Source organism: Heterodontus francisci, chromosome 7 (genome assembly GCF_036365525.1).
Source record: "Heterodontus francisci isolate sHetFra1 chromosome 7, sHetFra1.hap1, whole genome shotgun sequence".
Lineage (NCBI taxonomy): Eukaryota > Metazoa > Chordata > Chondrichthyes > Heterodontiformes > Heterodontidae > Heterodontus > Heterodontus francisci.
This window is the reverse complement of record NC_090377.1, coordinates 61,375,628-61,396,050: the sequence shown is the minus strand read 5'-3', so window position 1 is coordinate 61,396,050 and position 20,423 is coordinate 61,375,628. Positions and strand designations below refer to the sequence as shown.

At 43.0% G+C, this 20,423-nt stretch overlaps 1 protein-coding gene across 1 annotated transcript in view; it reads left to right on the top strand.

Moving 5' to 3' along the window:
* c7h7orf57 (chromosome 7 C7orf57 homolog) overlaps nucleotides 1-20,423 on the top strand; it is a 92,304-nt gene that overhangs the window by 20,845 nt on the left and 51,036 nt on the right. Inside the window, exons 2-5 of the mRNA XM_068034537.1 lie at nucleotides 1,211-1,271; nucleotides 4,426-4,608; nucleotides 10,570-10,669; nucleotides 17,443-17,599. Of these exons, the coding sequence (XP_067890638.1) occupies nucleotides 1,241-1,271; nucleotides 4,426-4,608; nucleotides 10,570-10,669; nucleotides 17,443-17,599 (471 nt within the window). The 5' untranslated portion in view covers nucleotides 1,211-1,240. The remainder of the gene's footprint in view (nucleotides 1-1,210; nucleotides 1,272-4,425; nucleotides 4,609-10,569; nucleotides 10,670-17,442; nucleotides 17,600-20,423) is intronic.

Sequence of the window (20,423 nt, the reverse complement as noted above, 5' to 3'; positions counted from 1 at the left end):
GATGCACAGCAACTGTAATGGCGAGTTCCCCTCGGGGACTGCTGCTCACGACCAGGGGCCTCTACGTGGATCACACTTGCCTGTTGATATTGCCTCTGGCGCATACAAATCCTCACGTGCAGAGGATCACACAATGTAGGATGAGCCATACCTATTTCTATGTGATAAATAAAGTTGAACCCTGCATGTATTCAAAGGTTCCTAACAGGACATGGATTGGTGTTGACGGATACATCAGCTGCTTTCCTGGATCATCTATGTGGTGTGCCATGGCATTGCCCATCTTGACCAACACTCAGAGTGGCACAACATGACCACATCAAGATCCTACCAGCTGAATCAATTGTCCCCACCATCCATAACACCTTAATGCTGCTGTCCTTTCTGGCACCCTTCCTGCACACAGGGTGCCTAGTGTGCCATTGCCCCCTCACAAACACAGAGTGTACACTGTTAACGGAGGGATGGTACAGGGTACCTCCCTTCATGCCAGCACAGCTTTCCCTCCAGTAATCCTAGACCCCCCCCTTTTCAGAATGCAGAGTTAGACCCCTGTGTATCCCCCTCCCTCCTCCCTTTAAGAATGCAGTGTTAGACCTCTGTCTATCCCCCCTCCCTCCCATAATGCAGAGTGAGGACCCGCCAGCTTTTCGGATCGTGAACAGCACGGCACATGATGGCCACCTGTTCAACGAAAAATCCGGCAGTGTTGGTAGAGAGGTGGCGAGTTGCATAATCAGCATAGATAAGTAATCATTACCATATGCTAATTGTGATGGCGCCGCCATGCAGCAGGGGCCGCAACGAGGTCCCGCCGCCGCCAGTAAAATGCAGCGGTCCCATCTCGACATCGCAGGTCGAGGCAGGCCTCTCCCCACAGCATTTTACCAGCCCCCGCATCACGACCCCCAGCTTCGAGGGGCCGGTAAAATTCAGCCCTATGTGTCTGAAAGAGAGAGAAAAATAAAACAGAAAGGGATCTAATTGCAGACGATAATGCTGCCCTAAGTGAGTGGTTTGAGCATTGGTTCCAAAAGCTAGCTGAATACTGAACACAATTCTTTGAATATGCAGGCCACCAGCAACTTTAACTGATATTTTAATGTCACATATGACTTGTGCAACGATTCATTTAAGCAGTTACAGTCTAAAATTAAAACAAACTGTGCAGGTATTGTGTAAATATTAAAACATGATTTATTTTGTGCAGTTCCAGGGTAAACAATCATCAAGGAGAATAATGACTGACAGTAAAATCCTTGACCAATCTGGTAGGAAGTTTTGAAGTTCATGAGGTCATATATATATTTCAATGTTATAAACAGTTTGTTGTGAAATAAATTACTGCCAGAATAAGTAAATCTGCAATATATTATAGCACATGATTGCACATCTCACTATTTCTTCTTTGTGAGCCATTATTATTGCCATCATTACCACAGTATGCTCTGATTGTCATATTTTGGATTAATTCTAGCAGAGGGAATTCAATAATACACAACCCTCCAGCGTTGTTGCAGAAATGTCATTGTACTTTCAATACAGTTGACACTGTTCCAGCAAAAAGATTATGTGTAGAATCTTTCAATTCCATAGTATTTCTACAATAAAGCCAAAAACACAAATTGAGCTGCATGGAAGTTTTACCTTTATGCTTCCATTTTTAACTCAGAATACTATCCACAAAAAACGTTTCCTAAGTTGTGTGTCTTATGCACATTGATGCAACTACTTTGGTTACATTATTTACCATTGCTTCCTATTTTGACAGTTTAAATCTTTTTGGCATCCAGTCTGTCTGCTCACGTAATATTCCTATCATGCAGGGGAGACGGGACACAATCTGGGGCACAACCTGGAAATAATAGGTTTCCACCCTCTGCATCCTGTGGCCCAAATTCTGCCCAACCTTCTTTATTGCTGTCAAATTTGAGGGTGCATCTGGGAGATCCTCGGCTACCCTAGGAATTAATTCTAGAAGGGATCAATTACTGTAAACTGACTTCAAATGCCCTTCCAGAAAATATTTTTAAAGGTATATGCTATTTCTCTTTGACTCCTTTAAGGCCTCTTCCCCAATCGATGGAATAGCAGGGTGCTGCTCCAATTTTCATTACATTCATCGCATTAGTTAGGGTGGGTGTCTCTGTTGAAGCTGTACTGATGAAGACCCTCCCTCCCCCGACTATTTAAATTGTCCTATCCCCATGATTTGCTTGTCAGTGGCTAGAAGGCCCTCTCCGGCACACGTCCGATGATAGAGCAGGAGCCCTGGAAATTATGGACCAGAGTTCTTAAAAATAAGTAGTTTTGAATTTTCCACCAGTTGTCAGTTCTTAGAAAACATCAAATATTTTGGAGATTTCCTCTATTTTGCAATTGGCTGCAAATAGTGATCAGAGGAAATTATTCCCTTATGTCAGAAAAAAATCTGTGTTCTATGAGTTCTGAATCTGACTGACCCAAATTTAAATGGAATGGAGTTCCTCCAATGATAAAGGTATGGGGCTAAAATTACTTGCCCGGTGCAGCAGACTGCCACTGAAACTTTGTCATAAGTCCACAGGAACGACTGCAAACTCCACTGGGGTCAGTCCTGGAAGGCATCAGAGGATGGGATCCTGATGTAAGTGGAAATTCAGGACCATAGCCACATGTGGAACTGAACCATACAAACGAAGAAAGCTACAGGTTTGATTCATGGCCTATGCTAACTAAGTGAGTAGCAGGTGCAGGGGTGATAATGGACACCAAGAGAATCAAAGGATACAAGGATAGGAAAGGAAAGTGGAGTTGAGATAGAAGATCAGTCTTGATCTTAATGAATGGCGGAGCAGGCCTGAAGGGCCATTGCACATCCTCCTGCTCTTAATTCTTATGCTTTTATATTCTGATGTCATGGTAGGTTGTAGAGTGGAACCACAAAGGTAGTTTTTAAAACGTTACATTTTAAAGTATTTCGCAGTTTATTAGGAGGTGTCTATGATGAGTATTCTCTGGTAATATAATGGATAGTGTGTCCAGTCTTTGGTGTGTGCATTTTCTATTGTGTTAGTGCCCAGATTAGTTCAAAAGGAGGGATCTTTGTCCAAATCCAGGCACGTAAAAATTATTGTGTGTGCATTTTTTGAGAGAATGCGTCATTGTTCACTGGTAGTTTGGAGAGGCTTATACATTAGTCAGAAGGATTAGGAACAGAGCTTCAGAATTTCATGAGTGCTAGAATTTTCCAGCCTCTAATACCAACCCGTCATCCCGATGAGAAGCAAATAATCCACCCATGTCCCATCGACTTAAAAACATTGCAGATTCTGCAATAAATTCAGAACAAAAATCTAATTTAGCAGCGTTCTTTGAATAGATTGCGTAATAAATTATGTCTTCTCAGCTTTGTTGTTGGACAGTGATTATATCCCCCTTGTATATGCTGAGACTCAGTAATGTAATTTACATTCAGCAGTTTATGAACCAAGCAGATCTATTAATAGTTTTATAACGCCTCAATCTCCTTTCTTTACCAGAAGATTGAAGATACACTGTGTTGCTCAATGAGGCCAATTCTTTTTCACCATATATGCATACCTTGTGTATGAGTGCAGTACCAAAGTTTGAGAGAGTTTTCAATGAGACAGTATTTTATGCAGATGACTAATATAAAGAAAAGTTGGTGCTTAATGGGAGGAAGGAATAGGTGAGGTAATAAAGGGTGGGATTAGGTCAAATCTTGGTGGCATTTTAAAAATACTGGCATACACTCCAATCAGTACTGCCATAAAATCTATCACTGAAGTGGCTTTGGGCTAAGCCAGCAGCAGCGTAGAATAATTAATGGGTCATTCTCTTCTCCCTCTTGCCATTTCCCCCCCATTATTATTGCTCTCCGACAGGAACTGAATAGTTTTATAATAGTTGGAAGCTCTTTGGTGCTTCATCCAAGTGACCATTCTAAATATGTAAACTTACAAAGTTTCCCTCCCCACCTCATGTCTAGCAGAATGGGATGGGAAATACCTAGGTAGCACTGTGCTGTCTTCCTGCTTTCCTCCTCCATTTCTGGTATTTTCCACTGGAAGTGATTAGACATAGACATAGAATGCATTAGCCTAAATATGGTCAGGCTTATGCAAAGGCTTGCAAATAACATGCTATATATGTGTTATCTATATATGTCGTAGCTACCTTGGGGCCTAGGAGCCCCTATTCTCTCTTAGCATCCAGCATTACTATGGCACACAGTGGGGGTCATACAATCTGTAAAGGGCTAGCTCAGTGTCGGCAGGCAAGTTGGGGACCACAGCTAGGTCTGATCTGGTATTCAGAGGATTTTAAGATAGATTTTCATTTGCTACTATTATTCAACAAACCTGGATGTAAAATGTCCTATAGAGATGTTAATAATATTCCTGTGTTTACTTTTTATAACAGAGCAATTTAAACCTGCCTTATATATAAAAGAAGAACATTCTAACAATAAGCAACGGGAAACTTCACTGATTCCTGGTCTTGGCTACATGACAACTGGGGAGGAAAGATGCCGAGGGCGGCGTAATGCAGTTTTTGATTCTGATTCTGACTACGTGAAGTTGGCAAAGCGAGGGGGTGTTCCTGGTAAGTGTACTGTGGCTAACCAAAACATTGCTCTCGCAATGATGATGATGATGATGGAGAGGGGTGGATGAACCTCCATCATCACAGCATGGCAAAGGTACACAGGATGGAAGGATTTGGAACAGAACAACCAGCAACTAGATAACATTGGATGTGACTACTAGCCTTGCGCTTTCAATAAGTAAAGGTACCTCACACCTGCTTGTTTTCCTCCCACTGTTCCATACTGCCAAAAACTTCTGCAAGTGCCCTTATAAGACAGAAGCCTGCATTCCCCTGTCATCATCCAAACAACCACTCCCCTGCCCCTGCCAACAAGACAACATAACATAAGAAATAGGAACAGGTGTAGACCATATGGCTCCTTGAGCCTACTCGCCATTCACAACAATCATGGCTGATCTTCTGCCTCAACTCCACTTTCTTGCCCAGTCTCCATATCCCATGATTCCCTGGGAGACCAAAAATCTGTCCATCCCAGCCTTGATTAGACTCAACGGTGGAGCATCCATAACCCTCTGGGTAGACAGTTCCAAAGATTCACAACTCTCTGACTGAAGAAATTTCTCCTCAATCAGTCTGAAATGGTCGACCCCTTATCCTGAGACTGTGCCTCCATGTTCTAGATTTCCCAACTGGGGAAACAAACCTCTCCTTATCTACCCTATCAAGCTCCTTCAGAATCTTAAACAAAAACAGAAAACACTGGAAATACACAGCAGGTCCGGCAGCATCTGTGGAGAGAAAACCAAAGTTAACATTTCAACTCAATGACTTTTCATTAGAGTACAGAATTTTCTGTTTTTGTTTCAGATTTCCAGCATCCGCAGTATTTTGATTTTGCCCTTCAGAATCTTGTATGTTTTAATCTGATGACCTCTCCTCCTTCTAAATTCCAAAGAATATAGGCCCAATTTACTCGGCCTCCCATCATAGGAAAACTCCTCATCCCAGGAACCAATCTAGTGAACCTTCGCTGTACTGCAGGGCTGTCCAACATGCAGCCTGCGGGCCAGGATCAGGCCCGTCAAAGTTTTCCATCCAGCCTGCTGATGTAAACTGTACCGGGCTGTTCCCATTCCTCACCAGGGGTCTATAACTGGAGATGAGAAGTTTTCCATTGTCTTCTTCTTTCAGACCGGCTCTTAAAAAAACAATCACAAGTCAGTTTCACAGCTGACAGGTGCTGCTTGAGAGTGGGAACAGCTATTTCTGAACTTAGTGCAGATTTGGGGTTTTAAGGCGGGTTCCGATTTTTTTTTCAAAGGCCCGCCGTAAAACGCTGAATCTGTCTGAAGTTCAGAAACTGATGTTCCTGATGTCAGCACCTGTCAGCTCTGAAACTGACTTGCGATTTTTAAAAAAACTGACCAACAATTTGCTGCGCGTTCCTGCTGTCTGAAACTATCAGAGAGAGAGAAAGGGGGACAGAGAGATAGAGAGGGGAGATCAGAGAGAGCGAGAGAGAGAGACAGGGGACAGAGAGAGAGAGAGAAGAGGGGGGATAGAGAGAGAGAGACAGGGAGACAGACAGAGGGGGAGAACAGAGAGGGAGAGAGAGAGACGGGGGACAGAGAGAGAGGGGTGACAGAGAGAGGGGGGAACAGAGTGCGAGAGAGAGTGAGAGACGGGGACAGCGAGAGAAAGGGGGACAGAGAGAGAGAGAACAGAGTAAGAGAGAAGGGGGGACAGAAAGAGAGGGAACAGAGAGAGAAGGAGGGGGGATGGGGGGGACATAGAGAGCGAGGATGACACAGAGGTGGGGGAACAATACAGAAAGGGGGGAAACACAGAGAGGGGGGAAACACAGAGAGGGGAGACACAAGGAGAGAGAGAGGGAGCGAGGGTGATCAAGATCACTCCTGACAGATGGACATCTATCTAGAATACTCCGCATCACTACAGCAAGTGTGCGGGCAAACATTGACTACCAGTGCAAGCAAAAAATACCAGGTATCTCACTAAATCAGTGTCCAACATAGTGAAGAGGAAGTAAGTCAATAAATTAGTCTTCTCATTTAAAGCCACTTCACAAAAATGTACATTTGTTGTTGTTTTGATTAATAATAAGATAAATTTTTAATGCCTTTATCTTTTCGAAATTGTCTCACCGGCCCCTCATGTAAGACACAAATTGTAATGTGGCCCCCCACGCGAACAGGTTGGACAACCCTGCTGTACTACTTCCACTGCGTATATCCTTCCTTAGGTGTGGGTACCATAACTGTGCACAATAATCCAGGTGTTGTTTCACCAAAGCTCTATACAATTGTAGCAAGACTTCCTTATTCTTATACTCCAATCCCCTTGCAATCAAGGCCAAAATGCCATTTGTCTTTCTAATTGCTTTCCGTACCTGCATGCTAACCTTATGTTCCTTGTATGGGTACACCCAGGTATCTCTGAACATCAACATTCCGAAGTTTCACGCCTTTAAAAAAATATTCTGCTTTTCTATTCTTACAGCCAACGTGAATGACCCCACATTATACTCCATCTTCCTCCTTGTTACCTACTCGTTAATGCAGAGAAATGATCACAGAATTCTATGTGCACAAATCATAACAGAAAAATAAATTCTGTAAAATGTGCCAGAAATTCCAATCACCCTATCTACAACTGCTTCTTAACACTACACCTACTTTTTGCACCAGCTAACCTACCTTCTTCTACTCCTAATCTACTACTCATGAGGTGCTCCCTTAATGAGATGGAGTTGAGTGGTTGGTCCCCCTGGAGCCTTGGAAGTTTGAGGTGACTCTTGTTTCAAGGATGCAGCTGTCCCATGGAGTACTAGCTTCCAGCTATATTTTGCTTGCAGTAGCAAGGGGTGTCAGATCCATGCCTGTTGCTCCTTCATGAGTAGGCTTTGGAGGAGGCGTTATGGCAACAGGCTCAGTGCCACTCTCTGGAGAGACAGTGACATATTTGATTATTCCTTGCTGTTCACTGGTGCTGGGCACAGGCTCAGAGGAGCCATGGGCCATGTCAGTACAGACCGAATAGTACCAACCAAGTCTTAGAAACCTAGTGGAAGCATTTATAGCAGCACTGTTAGCTGCTACACCAGAAGCCACCAATGTCCTTACAAGCTGTTCCTGTCTTTTTGTTGCCACAGAAATCTCTCAGGTTTTCACAGTCTTCAGGGTGTTCTGCAGATCGTGGAAAGCTTCCTGCAGTGTGTTGCAGATGTGGGTAACGTATCCTCCCAATTGCCTATCATTTCAACCATATGCATGGAAACCATCTCCACTGTCTCCACGTGAGATCCATGCTCCCTAATTGTACATCTTTTGAAGACAAGGCCCCTGACAGCTGGGTCTCTAGTTGATTGTTCCTCCACCCTCTGTGGAGGATAGCACTCTCCCTCTTTTTTCACTCTCAGGTCCTCATTCTCACAAGTGCTCAGTACTTCACACACTGACAGCCTTTCTGACTCACTAGCTACTTCCTTTCGAATCAGTGACTTACTGTTTTGGTGCATGTGCAAGTAAAATGCCATGGCACAGTCAGAGGAAGTGGCAACAATTGGAGCAGTTCTGCCAGCTAATTCCCTTGTGAAAATGCCTTGGTTATTATCATCATGGCTGGCTCCCTTCTTGCAAGGCAACCCCCTGTGATGTGAAACACAGAAGAGCTTGTTTAGCTGTGTCTTCTTTGGCCTCCTTGTCTCGGGAGACAATGGGTAAGCGCCTGAAGGAGGTTTGTGGAGCAGCGCCTGGAGTGGCTATAAAGGCCAATTCTAGAGTGACAGACTCTTCCACAGGTGCTGCAGATAAAATTGGTTGTCAGGGCTGTTTCACAGTTGGCTCTCCCTTTGCGCTTCTGTCTTTTTTCCTGCCAACTGCTAAGTCTCTTCGACTCGCCACACTTTAGCCCCGCCTTTATGGCTGCCCGCCAGCTCTGGCAATCGCTGGCAACTGACTCCCACGACTTGTGATCAATGTCACAGGACTTCATGTCGCGTTTGCAGACGTCTTTAAAGCGGAGACATGGACGGCCGGTGGGTCTGATACCAGTGGCGAGCTCGCTGTACAATGTGTCCTTGGGGATCCTGCCATCTTCCATGCCGCTCACATGGCCAAGCCATCTCAAGCGCCGCTGACTCAGTAGTGTGTATAAGCTGGGGATGTTGGCCGCCTCGAGGACTTCTGTGTTGGAGATACGGTCCTGCCAACTGATGCCAAGGATTCTCCGGAGGCAGCGAAGATGGAATGAATTGAGACGTCGCTCTTGGCTGACATACGTTGTCCAGGCGTCGCTGCCGTAGAGCAAGGTACTGAGGGCACAGGCTTGATGCACTCGGGCTTTTGTGTTCCGTGTCAGTGCGCCATTTTCCCACACTCTCTTGGCCAGTCTGGACATAGCAGTGGAAGCCTTTCCCATGTGCTTGTTGATTTCTGCATCGAGAGACAGGTTACTGGTGATAGTTGAGCCTAGGTAGGTGAACTCTTGAACCACTTCCAGAGCGTGGTCGCCGATATTGATGGATGGAGCATTTCTGACATCCTGTCCCATGATGTTCGTTTTCTTGAGGCTGATGGTTAGGCCAAATTCGTTGCAGGCAGCCGCAATCCTGTCGATGAGACTCTGCAGACACTCTTCAGATGTTAATGCAGCATCGTCAGCAAAGAGGAGTTCCTTGATGAGGACTTTCCGTACTTTGGTCTTCGCTCTTAGGCGGGCAAGGTTGAACAACCTGCCACCTGATCTTGTGTGGAGGAAAATTCCTTCTTCTGAAGACTTGAACACAGAAGAGCTTGTTTAGCTGTGTACATGGTGACATTTCCCCTTGAAATAATAGCTGTTGAGCATCAGTAATACTTTGTAAAAGCTCAGAAAGCTGAGGCGACTTATGATGAGAATTTCCCAAAGTTTTGTTGCCACCTCACCTCCAACCTCATCCATTTCCACAGGTTCTTCTCTCTGCCTACCTATGATTTGCAACACCACCTCTTTATGGGCATTCAGGGGTTTCAGTGCTGCAGCTCCACCCCCAGTTATATTTTTGTGGCATTGGTTATTGGCCGGCTTTTCCTTTTGGAGGGAGAGAACACAATGTTAAGGGCATGTAGGTGGTATGGACAGTTTCACTCATTTGAGTGTATAGATCCAATGTTGATAAGATGCATTGTCCCTTCAAATGAAATGTCCGTGAAGAGTGGTCCTTGTGGCAGGCAATTGGAGTTGCCAGAGTGTTTTCGAGTAAAAAAGGCACTTCAGTGTTTGCAGAGATTGCTTTTTGCAGAATTGAGTTCTCCTGATACCCAGATGCTGGAAAAGAAAGAGAATGATCAGTAAGGACCTAGTGAAGACTGTTTGTGTGATAGAGGACAAGTATTAGTAAGAATGCCTTGACTTACCTTAGCCATCCTTATGAGTTCATTGAACCTCTTCCTATACTGTGTGCAGTTCTTGGGGTGATGGAAGTTGTCACCTTCCTTCAGACAGCCTGAACCCCTGTGTTATGGGGCTTCCTGTCTTCAATGGCTAGCGATCTGCTGCTTCTGTCCTCAGTTCAGCCAGTAATACCTCCAAAAATGCATCTGAGAATCTAGGAAACATTGTAACTAGTCCCCTGCCCATGAGAAGGCTGATACTGCCATTTCAAAAATTGCTAAGGTTCCTCCTGCTCCTTAGAAAGTAATGATGCCTTTCAACTCGCTGTAGCCTTTGCAAAGCTTCAGCAGAACTGAATTTTCCTCCCTTCCCAGTGTCAGTAAATCTGTCAGGAGCAGTATTACCAGTCAAAGCCATCCCTGCCTTGGAATGAGGGGACCAGGAGGAAATTTTAGTTAGTTCATATTCATGTTGGCAGCTGTATTCCTGCTCCACTGCTAATCTGCCAATGGGTGGAGAATTTAGTCCACCATTTTTGTAATATATTATTGATTATTTAGCTACAACAATACAGGGAAATGCCTAGAGATGGGTTAAATGCATTTTCTTTGTTTTGCCAAGATTTATTAACTTTTGGTGGGTTGTCACCAAAGTCAACATGTGCTCCCTTCAAGAAACCTGAGTGGTTGACTCCTGAATCTTCACTTCAAGAAAACAAACAGTAAGTAGCTATTAACATGTCTACACATGACTGCAAAAAGGGTACTTTTTCATATCAATCCTCTGAAAATGAATAGTGATGGAAGTAGAAGTAGGTTTTGTATTCATATTCATGCCATCATTAAGTCCGCCTATTTCCCCTCTGTAACATTGTCCAACTTCGCCCCTGTCTCAGCTCATCCGTTGCTGAAACCCTCATTCATGCCTTAGTTACTTTCGACTTGACTATTCCAATGCGTTCCTAGATGGTCTGTCACATTCTACTCTCCGTAAACTTGAGGTCATCCAAAACTCTACTGCCTGTGTCTTAACTTGCACAAAGTCCTGTTCCCCTATCACCCCTGCGCTTGCTGATATAAACTGGCTCCCGGTCAAGCATCTTCCTTTCTGGCCTGAGAAGGAGATCCCGGGACGTTCCCAGCTGTCTCTTTTTGTCCCAGGCTACTTGCCTTCCTTTCACCCTCCCACCTTCTATTCTTCTCGGGTTTGTGCGGGTGACGGACAAAGGGTTTGGGCTTGTAAACAAGCTTGTAATCATCAGCGATCTCAGCTGCCTGTCTGGCTGTTAAAACCTTCTGGTTCTCTACATGGGTTCTTACTAATGGAGGGAGTGAATTTTTTAATTCTTCCAGGAGAATTATTTCCCTAAGGGTCTCATACATGGCCTCTACCTTTAGTGCCCACATCCAACAATTAAAGTTAATTTGCTTTACCCTCTCAAATTCTAAATAAGTCTGCCCAGGCTGTTTCTGGAGGTTCTGAAATTTCTGCCTGTATGCTTCAGGGATCAACTCATATGTAGTGAGAATAGCCTTTTTTGCCGCCTCATAATCTGCAGAAGCCTCCTCAAAAAGCATGGCATAAACTTCATGAGCTCTGCCAATCAACTTGCTTTGCATAAGCAGTGTCCAGCTTTCCTTCGGCCATTTCATCTATCTAGCTATCTTTTCAAAAGAAATTTAAAATGCCTCTACGTCCCTTTCCTCAAACTTCAAGAGGGCTTGCACAAATTTAAACAGGTCTTCACTGGGTCCTGGGCTGGAGTCAGTTCTTTTCTCACCAGAATTTTCACTGGAGTCAAGGCCATTCTTTTTTTTTATTACTAGCTTTTTAAATTCGAATTCCCTTTCTTCTCTTTCTCTTTCTCGCCGTTCTGCTTGCTCCCTTTGAAAAGCTAGTTCAAATTTTCTCATTTCATTTCTCCTTCCTGTTCGTAGTGCTTCAATGAAACAAATTTTAGCTAATTCAACTGAATTATCATCTGGATTGCCTTTTCCTCCTTCCAATTTCAAATGCTGTGCTATTATGTCTGCTTTCTTAGCCCCTGGTTTTAACTCTAATGCCAACATTTCTGCCAATTCCTTTAGCCTAGCCCTGGTTAAGTTTTTTCAAATCACTCAGAGATAAATCCTCCTTCCCCAGCAAGGTTGTAGCAACTGACAAAGACATTCTGGTAGTGTAAACTTTAATGCACAAGACACCTGGTGTTTTCCTTTTCCTGTTTTAATTATTAATACCCCACTTACAATTGCGCACCGGCTTTGGGTTATCCCGCACAGCGTCTCCAATTATATGTTATGACCAAGGCGGGAGTATACTATCTTTCTCTAGTTCCACTTCTCCACAGCTCACAACATATATTTAAATGTTTATCCTGTTACTGATATGGTCAATCATATACTCTATTCTTTACCACAGAATAAAATACACCAACTAGGTTTCTTTCACAAACAACAGAATTATCAGTTTATTATAAAACAAGACTTATCCAGTAAAGAGACAAAGCATTAACACACAGTTTGAAATATGAATGTAAATAGATATTCCCATCTAGCTACCCAACACACGCGCGGACACACACTCTCACACACCAGTTAGATAAAAAAATGTTAAAAAAATTTCTCTGCAGAGATTCACTATGCAAAAAAACAAAAAAAAATACTTTGGCCAAATATTTGGTAATTCTTGAAAGAAAAGGAGAAGATATGGAAGGATATCAGTTGTCCTTTGGTCTGGCATTCAGGTACACGGAGACGGGTCACTAGGATCTTTTCAGACGCAGTTCATTCTGGAGAGATCGAGAATTAGTCTGATAGGCTTTCCAGGAGAAATGCAGCATCAGAGGTTTCAGATATAACACTCGATACACTGGGCTTCACAGAGACAAGAGGAAGGAGGCGAGCTGGGTGCTTTTCTCTTGGCAGGCTGATCTCCAACTGCCTTCAAAACAATCCACACCCCAACTAGAAAATCAAAACCTCCTGACCACCATAAATCTTGACATGTCATGTCACTTCTCAGTAAACAACTCTGCCAAGTGACCAAGGCTTCTGTTGTTTATTCATCTTATGGCATGTGCTATCCAGTAAAGTCCTTCCGTTGACCTTTTAAAAAAAACACATCCATGGAATCTCTTCATTTCTAAAACATGAGTCCTCAAAAAAAAATTAAAAATGGAAGCACTTTCATAGCAGTGTATTAAAATCTGGCTTATGCTTTCATATACTCTGTGGGCTATCACAGTCTGCATCCCAAGACAAGTTGACATTTTTTGCAAGACTGCTCGGAGCTGCTGAGGATGACTGTATTGAGGATGAAAACAGAGCTTTTAGAAATTGAAAAATAATTTATAGCCTAAGGGCACTCATCCCTTATATAAGATATGTACATGACAGGCAGTTCAGTTCCAATCCATTTTTTGCCCAGGGTGCTCTGGGTATCATCTGTGTTCCTTCACTCAAAGTTATCTTTGATATGCACGCCACCTCCCAAATTCTAAACATAAGGAGCATTGGCCGAGATCTTTGTATTTGGTATATTAAGTTATAGCTGCAGGGAGAAGGAATGGTAACAGGAACATGAAGTCTGACACAATTGGTTCTGGTGGTTGCTGGATGATTTTAATACTACCTGCCGAGTGACTTACCCATTGAGGTCCTGCATCAATCCCGCTGATTTCTATTGGGAAATTCAGCAGCGAAAGGATGACAGGAGCTGCTAACTCCACAAAGTAAGGGCCTTTTGCAGCACTCTTTGTAGGCAAGGAATAGCAGGTGACAAGGACATTAACCTAAGGTTGGCAGGGTCTTGCTTTAGATAGGCAGATCAGGGTCCGATGGCATCATGAGTCCCTGCTGTAATTTTAACTGGTGGCCTGAGTAAAGGAAGCTTTTGTGGCTTTCCCAACAGTGGGGAGTCAGTGATTGCGACTGGAGGGAGAGAGAGGCCATTGCAGCAGGTTGAGGAGAGAGAGGCCACAATCGGTAGGGGGAGGTTGAAGACTTCCTTGAGTGGCCAGGGGGAACAATTCTGTTCTTCCTGGCCTACAAAGGATTGCTAGAAAAGGCACTTACCTTTTAGAATTGGCAGCTCCTGCCTTCCTTACACTGTCGAGTTTCCCAACCCCCAGGACACTCACACAGCAGCAGTGAATTTGAAATGGGGCTCCCAATTGCACAGTGAGAGCCTGTTAAATATGTTGTGAATTGGCCCACCTCTCCAGAGCAGAAAACTCAGACATTAAATAAGAACACAGGAAATAGCAGCAGGAGTAGCCCATACGGCCCCTTGGGCCTGCTCCACCATTCAGTACGATCATGGCTGATCTTCCATCTCAACTCCACTTTCCTGCCCAAACCTGATATCCCTTGATTCACTGAGAGACCAGACATCTATCTAACTTAGCCTTGAATATACACAGGCACTCACAGCTCTCTGGGGTAGAGAATTCCAAAGATTCTGACTGAAGGAATTTCTCTTCATTTCAATCACAAATGATCGACCCCTTAAACTGAGACTGTGTCCCTGTGTTCTAGATTCCTCAGTCATGGAAAACAACCTCTCTGTGTCACCCAGTCAAGCCCCTTCAGAATCTTGTATGTTTCAATGAGATCACCTTTCATTTTTCTAAACTCCAGAGAGTATAGACTCAATTTACTCAGCCCCCTTTAATTGGACAACCCTCTCATCCCAGGAACCAATCTAGTGAACCTTCACTGTACTGCCTCCAAAGAAAGTATATCCTTTCTTAGATATGGGACCAAAACTGCACACAATACTCCAGGTATGGTTTTACCAAAGCCCGATACAATTGTAGCAAGACTTCCTTATTCTTGTACTCCAATCCTGTTGCGATAAAGATCAACATGCCATTTGCCTTCCTAATTGCTTGCTGTACCTTGTACGAGTACACCCAAGTCTCTCTGAACATCAACATCTACAAGTTTCACACCTATTATAAATATTCTGCTCTTCTATTCTTACTAGCAAAGTGAATGACCTCACACTTCCCCAAATTAAGTTCCATTTGCCACCTCATTGCCTACTCACTTAACCTGTCTACATCTCTTTGCAGTCTCTTCGCAGCTTACATTCCCACCTAACTTTGTATCATCAGCAAACTTGGATATATTACTGTCAATCTCTTCATCCAAGTCATTAATATAGATTGTAAATAGCTGTGGGTCCAGCACTGACCCTTGTGGCACTCCACTAGTTACAGCCTGCCAACTTGAAAATGCCCCAGTTATCCCTACCTTCTGATTCCTGCCCATTAACCAATCCATGCTAATATATTATTCACAGCTCCATGACTCCTTATCTTTTGTATTAACCTTTTGTGTGGCACCTTATTGAATACCTTTTGGAAATCCCAAGTAGACATCTGGTGGCTCCCCTTTATATACCTTACTAGTTACATCCTCAAAAAACTCTAATAAATTTGTCAGACACGATTTCCCTTTTGTAAAATCATGTTGACTCTGAATGATGATACTATAATTTTCCAAGTGCATTGTTAAGACTTCCTTCATATTCCAGCATTTTCCTGATGACTAATGTCAGTCTAGTTGGCCTGTAGTTCCCAGTTTTCTCTCTGCCTCCTTTCTTGAAAAGCTGTGTTACATTTGCTAAGTTCCAAACCTCTATGACTGTAATAGAATTTAGGGAATTTTGGAAAATCATGAACAATGCATCCACTGTCTCTTCACCTACCTCTTTTAGAACCCTAGGATGTGGGTTAGTTTTTAGTCCCTTAAGTTTCTCTAATTCTTCTTCTCTGCTGATAGTAAGTACATTAGGTTCCTCACTCTTATTAGCCCCTTGGTTACCCTTTATTTCTGGGTTGCAGTTCACAATACTTCCAAGTTTTATGTCATCTGCATATTTTGAAATTATGCCCTGCACAGTCAAGTCTAGGTCATTAATATAGATCAAGAAAAGCAGTGGTCCTAGTACCAACCCCTGGGGAACCCCACTGTATACCTTCTCCAGTCTGCAAAACAACCATTCACCACTGCTCTCTGTTTCCTGTCACTCAGCCAACTTCATATCTATCCTAACACTTTCCCTGTTATTCCATGGGCTTCAACTTTGCTCACAAGCTATTATGTGGCACTTTATCAAATGCCTTTTGGAAGAGCATATACACCACATCAACCATATTACCCTCATAAACCCTCACCGTTACCTCAATAACATACTCAATCAAGTTAGTTAAACACAATTTGCCTTTAACAAATCTGTGCTGGCTTTCACTAATGAATCTGCATCTGTCCAAGTGACTCTTAATTTTGTCCAGATTACTGTTTCCAAAAGCTTTCCCACCATCGAGGTTAAACTGACTGGCCTGTAGTTGTTGGATTTATCCTCACACCCTTTTTTGAACAGGTGTGTAACCTTTGCAATTCTCCAATCCTCTGACACTATCCCCGTATCTAAGGATGATTGGAAAATTACGGCTAGTACATCTGCAATTTCCACCCTTACTCCCTCAGCATCCTTGGATGCATCCCACCCAGTCTTCGTGGCTTATTAACTTTGCGTACAACCAGCAGTATGAATATGTGCACATCCAATTTCTGCATCTATTGTCTCAATTTTTTAAAAATTCATTCATGGGATGTGGACATCAGTGGCAAGGCCTGCATCTATTGCCCATCTCTAATTGCCCTTGAGAAGGTGGTGGTGGGGCCACCTTCTTGAATACAGCTGAGTAGCTTGCTGGTCCATTTTAGAGAGCACTTAAGAGTCAACCATATTGCTGTGGGTTTGGCATCAGTTTCAGGACAGATCAGGTACCAATGGCAGATTTCCTTCTCTGAAGGACATTCGTGAACCAGATGGATTTTTATGATAATCTGGTAGTTTCATGGTCACCATCACTGAAACTAGCTTTTAATTCCAGATTTATTTATTTAACTAAATTTAAAATTGCCAGCCACCATGGTAGGATTTGAACTCATGGCTGTGGACTATTGGTTCAGGCCTTTAGGATTACTAGCTCAGTAACATAACCACTATGCTACTATGCCCCAAAAGCAAATCAGTTTTGGTTTTCCATTGCCCATCCATGACTCCAGAATATTTAAAAAGCCGAAACAAGGCACCCAGAATAGTCAATCTCAAACAGCATCATCAGCCATTATGTGCCCCGCCTTCCATTTCACCTTTCTTATCCACATACTTTGTAACATCATTTTCATATACTGCTTCTTGGCCCTTCTTCCATTGAACAGTCTATTCTCCAATACACATCTTCTTTCACCTTCTGCCTAAGAATCATCTGTGGAGTTCTGCCCAGGATAATCCGTGGACATTATTTGGTATTTGCAACCAGGCACCACCTTTCTCCAGCTTACTTGCAGGTGGGAACTAAGTTACTACTTTCAACACTTGTACCATCCACAGTATAGAGTGATAGGGCAAGTACTCAGAATGCAGCTCCAGATATTGGAGTAATGCACAGTGGAAATCATCATGTTCTCCTTCTTACAGGACAGTGCAGATGAAGCTTCCAGATGACATGTCTAATGACACAATCCCAGACGTGTCGGAGAGTGGAAATTACAAGCCCTCATCCACTCCCTTTGAAACAACTGACACATATTTAAGTGAGAAGGAAGAAAATCATGGTGACTCAGGAAATAGTAAGGTAACATTACAGACCATAGATAGCCAACCTAAAGCAGCTGCATTATAAAGGAGAAATTTGTAATATTTTTGTGAACATGATGATACCTATTTTCAATAACACACAATGTATTTGCATGGTTTTGATTTGTGGGCCCATTGGATATGGTTTTGTTTTGAATGTCAATACAGTACTTACATTCTGAATGATGGAAAGGTGGATTCGGTGGCCACCCAATTCTCTCATCTCTGGGACATGAGTTCAAATTATCTTGCTTCCTCTGTATCCCATGAGGTACGTAAATGAAAAAGAATGTGGACAGTACAACGTATTAGCCTACAACATATGTCCTAATGGATTTGTTCCAAGCACAAAACTGTCCACCAATCAATACAAGTTGATATTAAATTGTCAATTTTCCTCAAACCAAAAGCATAATTGGTGTGCGAGATAGCATATTGTAAGCTAGATTAAAGGAAGCTTAAGGGATGATTTTAATTCTACCTGCCCAGTGAAAACAGGTGATTTACCAGCTGAAATGGATCCCACTTTCTTCTGTTGTAACCTGCTTTTCTGAGCACGTGCCAAGGACACCAACCTGAAACCAGCAGGGTTCCTCTTCAAAATTGCAGATCTGGCCCGAAGACATCATCACACACCAAATTTAATTTCAACTGTGGGCTGTGTGGAGAAGCCATTGTGGCTTTCCCACGAGGAAAAGGATCCTGTGCCAGAAAAAGCCATTTTTAAGATTTGTGTTTTTACTTTCCTCGCAGGGCCAGGAGGAGCAGGAGTGCTTCTTCAGGTCCCATAAGGAAGGTTTAGACCTTCCCTGGACCAGGCATTCCCCCCCCCCCCCACCCCCCCAATTTGATGCCAGCCAAAGACTTTGTGTCACCCAAAAATCTTCATCGGCCAGCCGGCCAGCCAGCTGGATTTATGATCGTCGTAACTCATTAAAAGCTACTACATATAGAGATAAAGAAAACAAGCTTTCATTTATATAGCACCTTTTGGATCCTCAAGGCCACTCAAAGCATTTCATGGCCAATGAATTACTTTTGTAGTATAATCATTGTTGTAAAGTAGGAAACCACAACAATTTGCACACACCAATGAGATGAGTTAATCTGTTTTAGTGGTGTTGGTTGAGAGATAAATGTTGACCAGGACATCAGGAGAAATCTTTTACTCTTCTTTGAATTGTAGTGTGGATCTATTACATCCTCCTGTGAGATAGGACTTCAGTTTAACATCTCATCTGATGGATGGCCCCTCCAACAGTGCAGCAGCCCCTCAGTACTGCACTGATGTCAGTCTAGATTGTGTACTCAGGTCTTAGAGTGGGGCTTGAGCCAAAGCTGACCTGGTATCAATAAAATCTGTAATTTTTACAAGCAATAATATGTGGCACCAAAAAGGCCATCAAGGTACCTCACCAAAAGCCAACTGCCTGTATAAACAAGAAGAACTTTTATTACTGTGTCTGACCACCAGACTGATAGTCATTCTGAGTGTCCAGGGAGTGTACATGGTTTTTGAGCAGCTTACATTGTTTTAAGTTGACAAGAGATGTCCTGCTGGGAGACTAATGAATTTAGGCTGGCTGTTCACATTAGTTTGCATCTCCTGCACATCAGTGGAGTGCTATTATAATGAGGCCCATTTCACCACCCATGGCACAGTTAAGTACACCGTAAGCATGCTGAAGGAATGCTTCCACTATTTAGCCCACTTCTGGCCCACCAAATTATCAGAATTGTTACCATGTGCTTCATTCTACATAATTATACAATATAAAGAGGTATCAACATGCACATGGAGAAGTAGGAGAGCAAAAGGGAAGAAGATACATGAGAATACTGCAAAGAAGAGAAGGTAGAGATGGCACTCCACAATAACCATGTAGGACAGGTGTTTGAGCCACTGTCATTGAGAGTTTTCTCAATTCAGGAACCGCTCCTTTACATTGGAAAATTGCAACATGTCATTCTGCTATTTAAGAAAGACGAGACAGGGAAACCAGGAAATTATAGACCAGTTAGCCTAACCTCTGTTGTCGACAAATTACTATAGTGTCTAATTAAGGATGGGGGGTTGAACAACTAGAAAATTTTCAGCTGATCTGAGATAGCTGGCATAAATTTGTAAATTATAGGCCAGGTCTGACAAAGCTTACTGAATTTTTTGAAGAGGTAACCAAAGTGGTGGGCAGGGGAATGTTCTGGATGATATCTATATGGATTTCCAGAAGGCATTTGATAAAGTCCCTCATAACAGACTGTTTGCTAAATTTGAAGTTCATGGAATTGAAGACAGATTATTGACCCAGTTAGGAAATTGGCTGAGCAACAGGAGTTAGAGAGTAGGGATAATGGGCAGATACTCTAATTGGCAGGATGTGACCAGTGGAATCCTGCAAGGATCTGTGCTGGGGCCTCACATAGCCACCGTATTTATTAATGACTTAGATGATGGGATAGAAAGCCACATATCCAAATTTGCCAATGACACAAAGATAGGTGGCATTGTAAGCAGTGTAGACAGAAGCATAAAATTACAAAGAGATACTGATAGATTAAGTGATTGGGCAAAACTGTGACAAATGGGGTTTAATGTAGGCAAATGTGAGGTCATCTACTTTGGACCAGGGTACTTTCTAAATGGTGAAAATCCAGAACAGTGGAGGTCCAAAGAATCTTGACAGTCCAAGTTCATAAATCATTAAAATGCCATAAACAGATACAGAAAATAATCAGAAAGGCTAAAGGAATGCTGGCCTTTATGTCTAAAGGATACAAGGGAGTAGAATTCATGCTATAGCTGTACAAAAACCTGGTTAGAC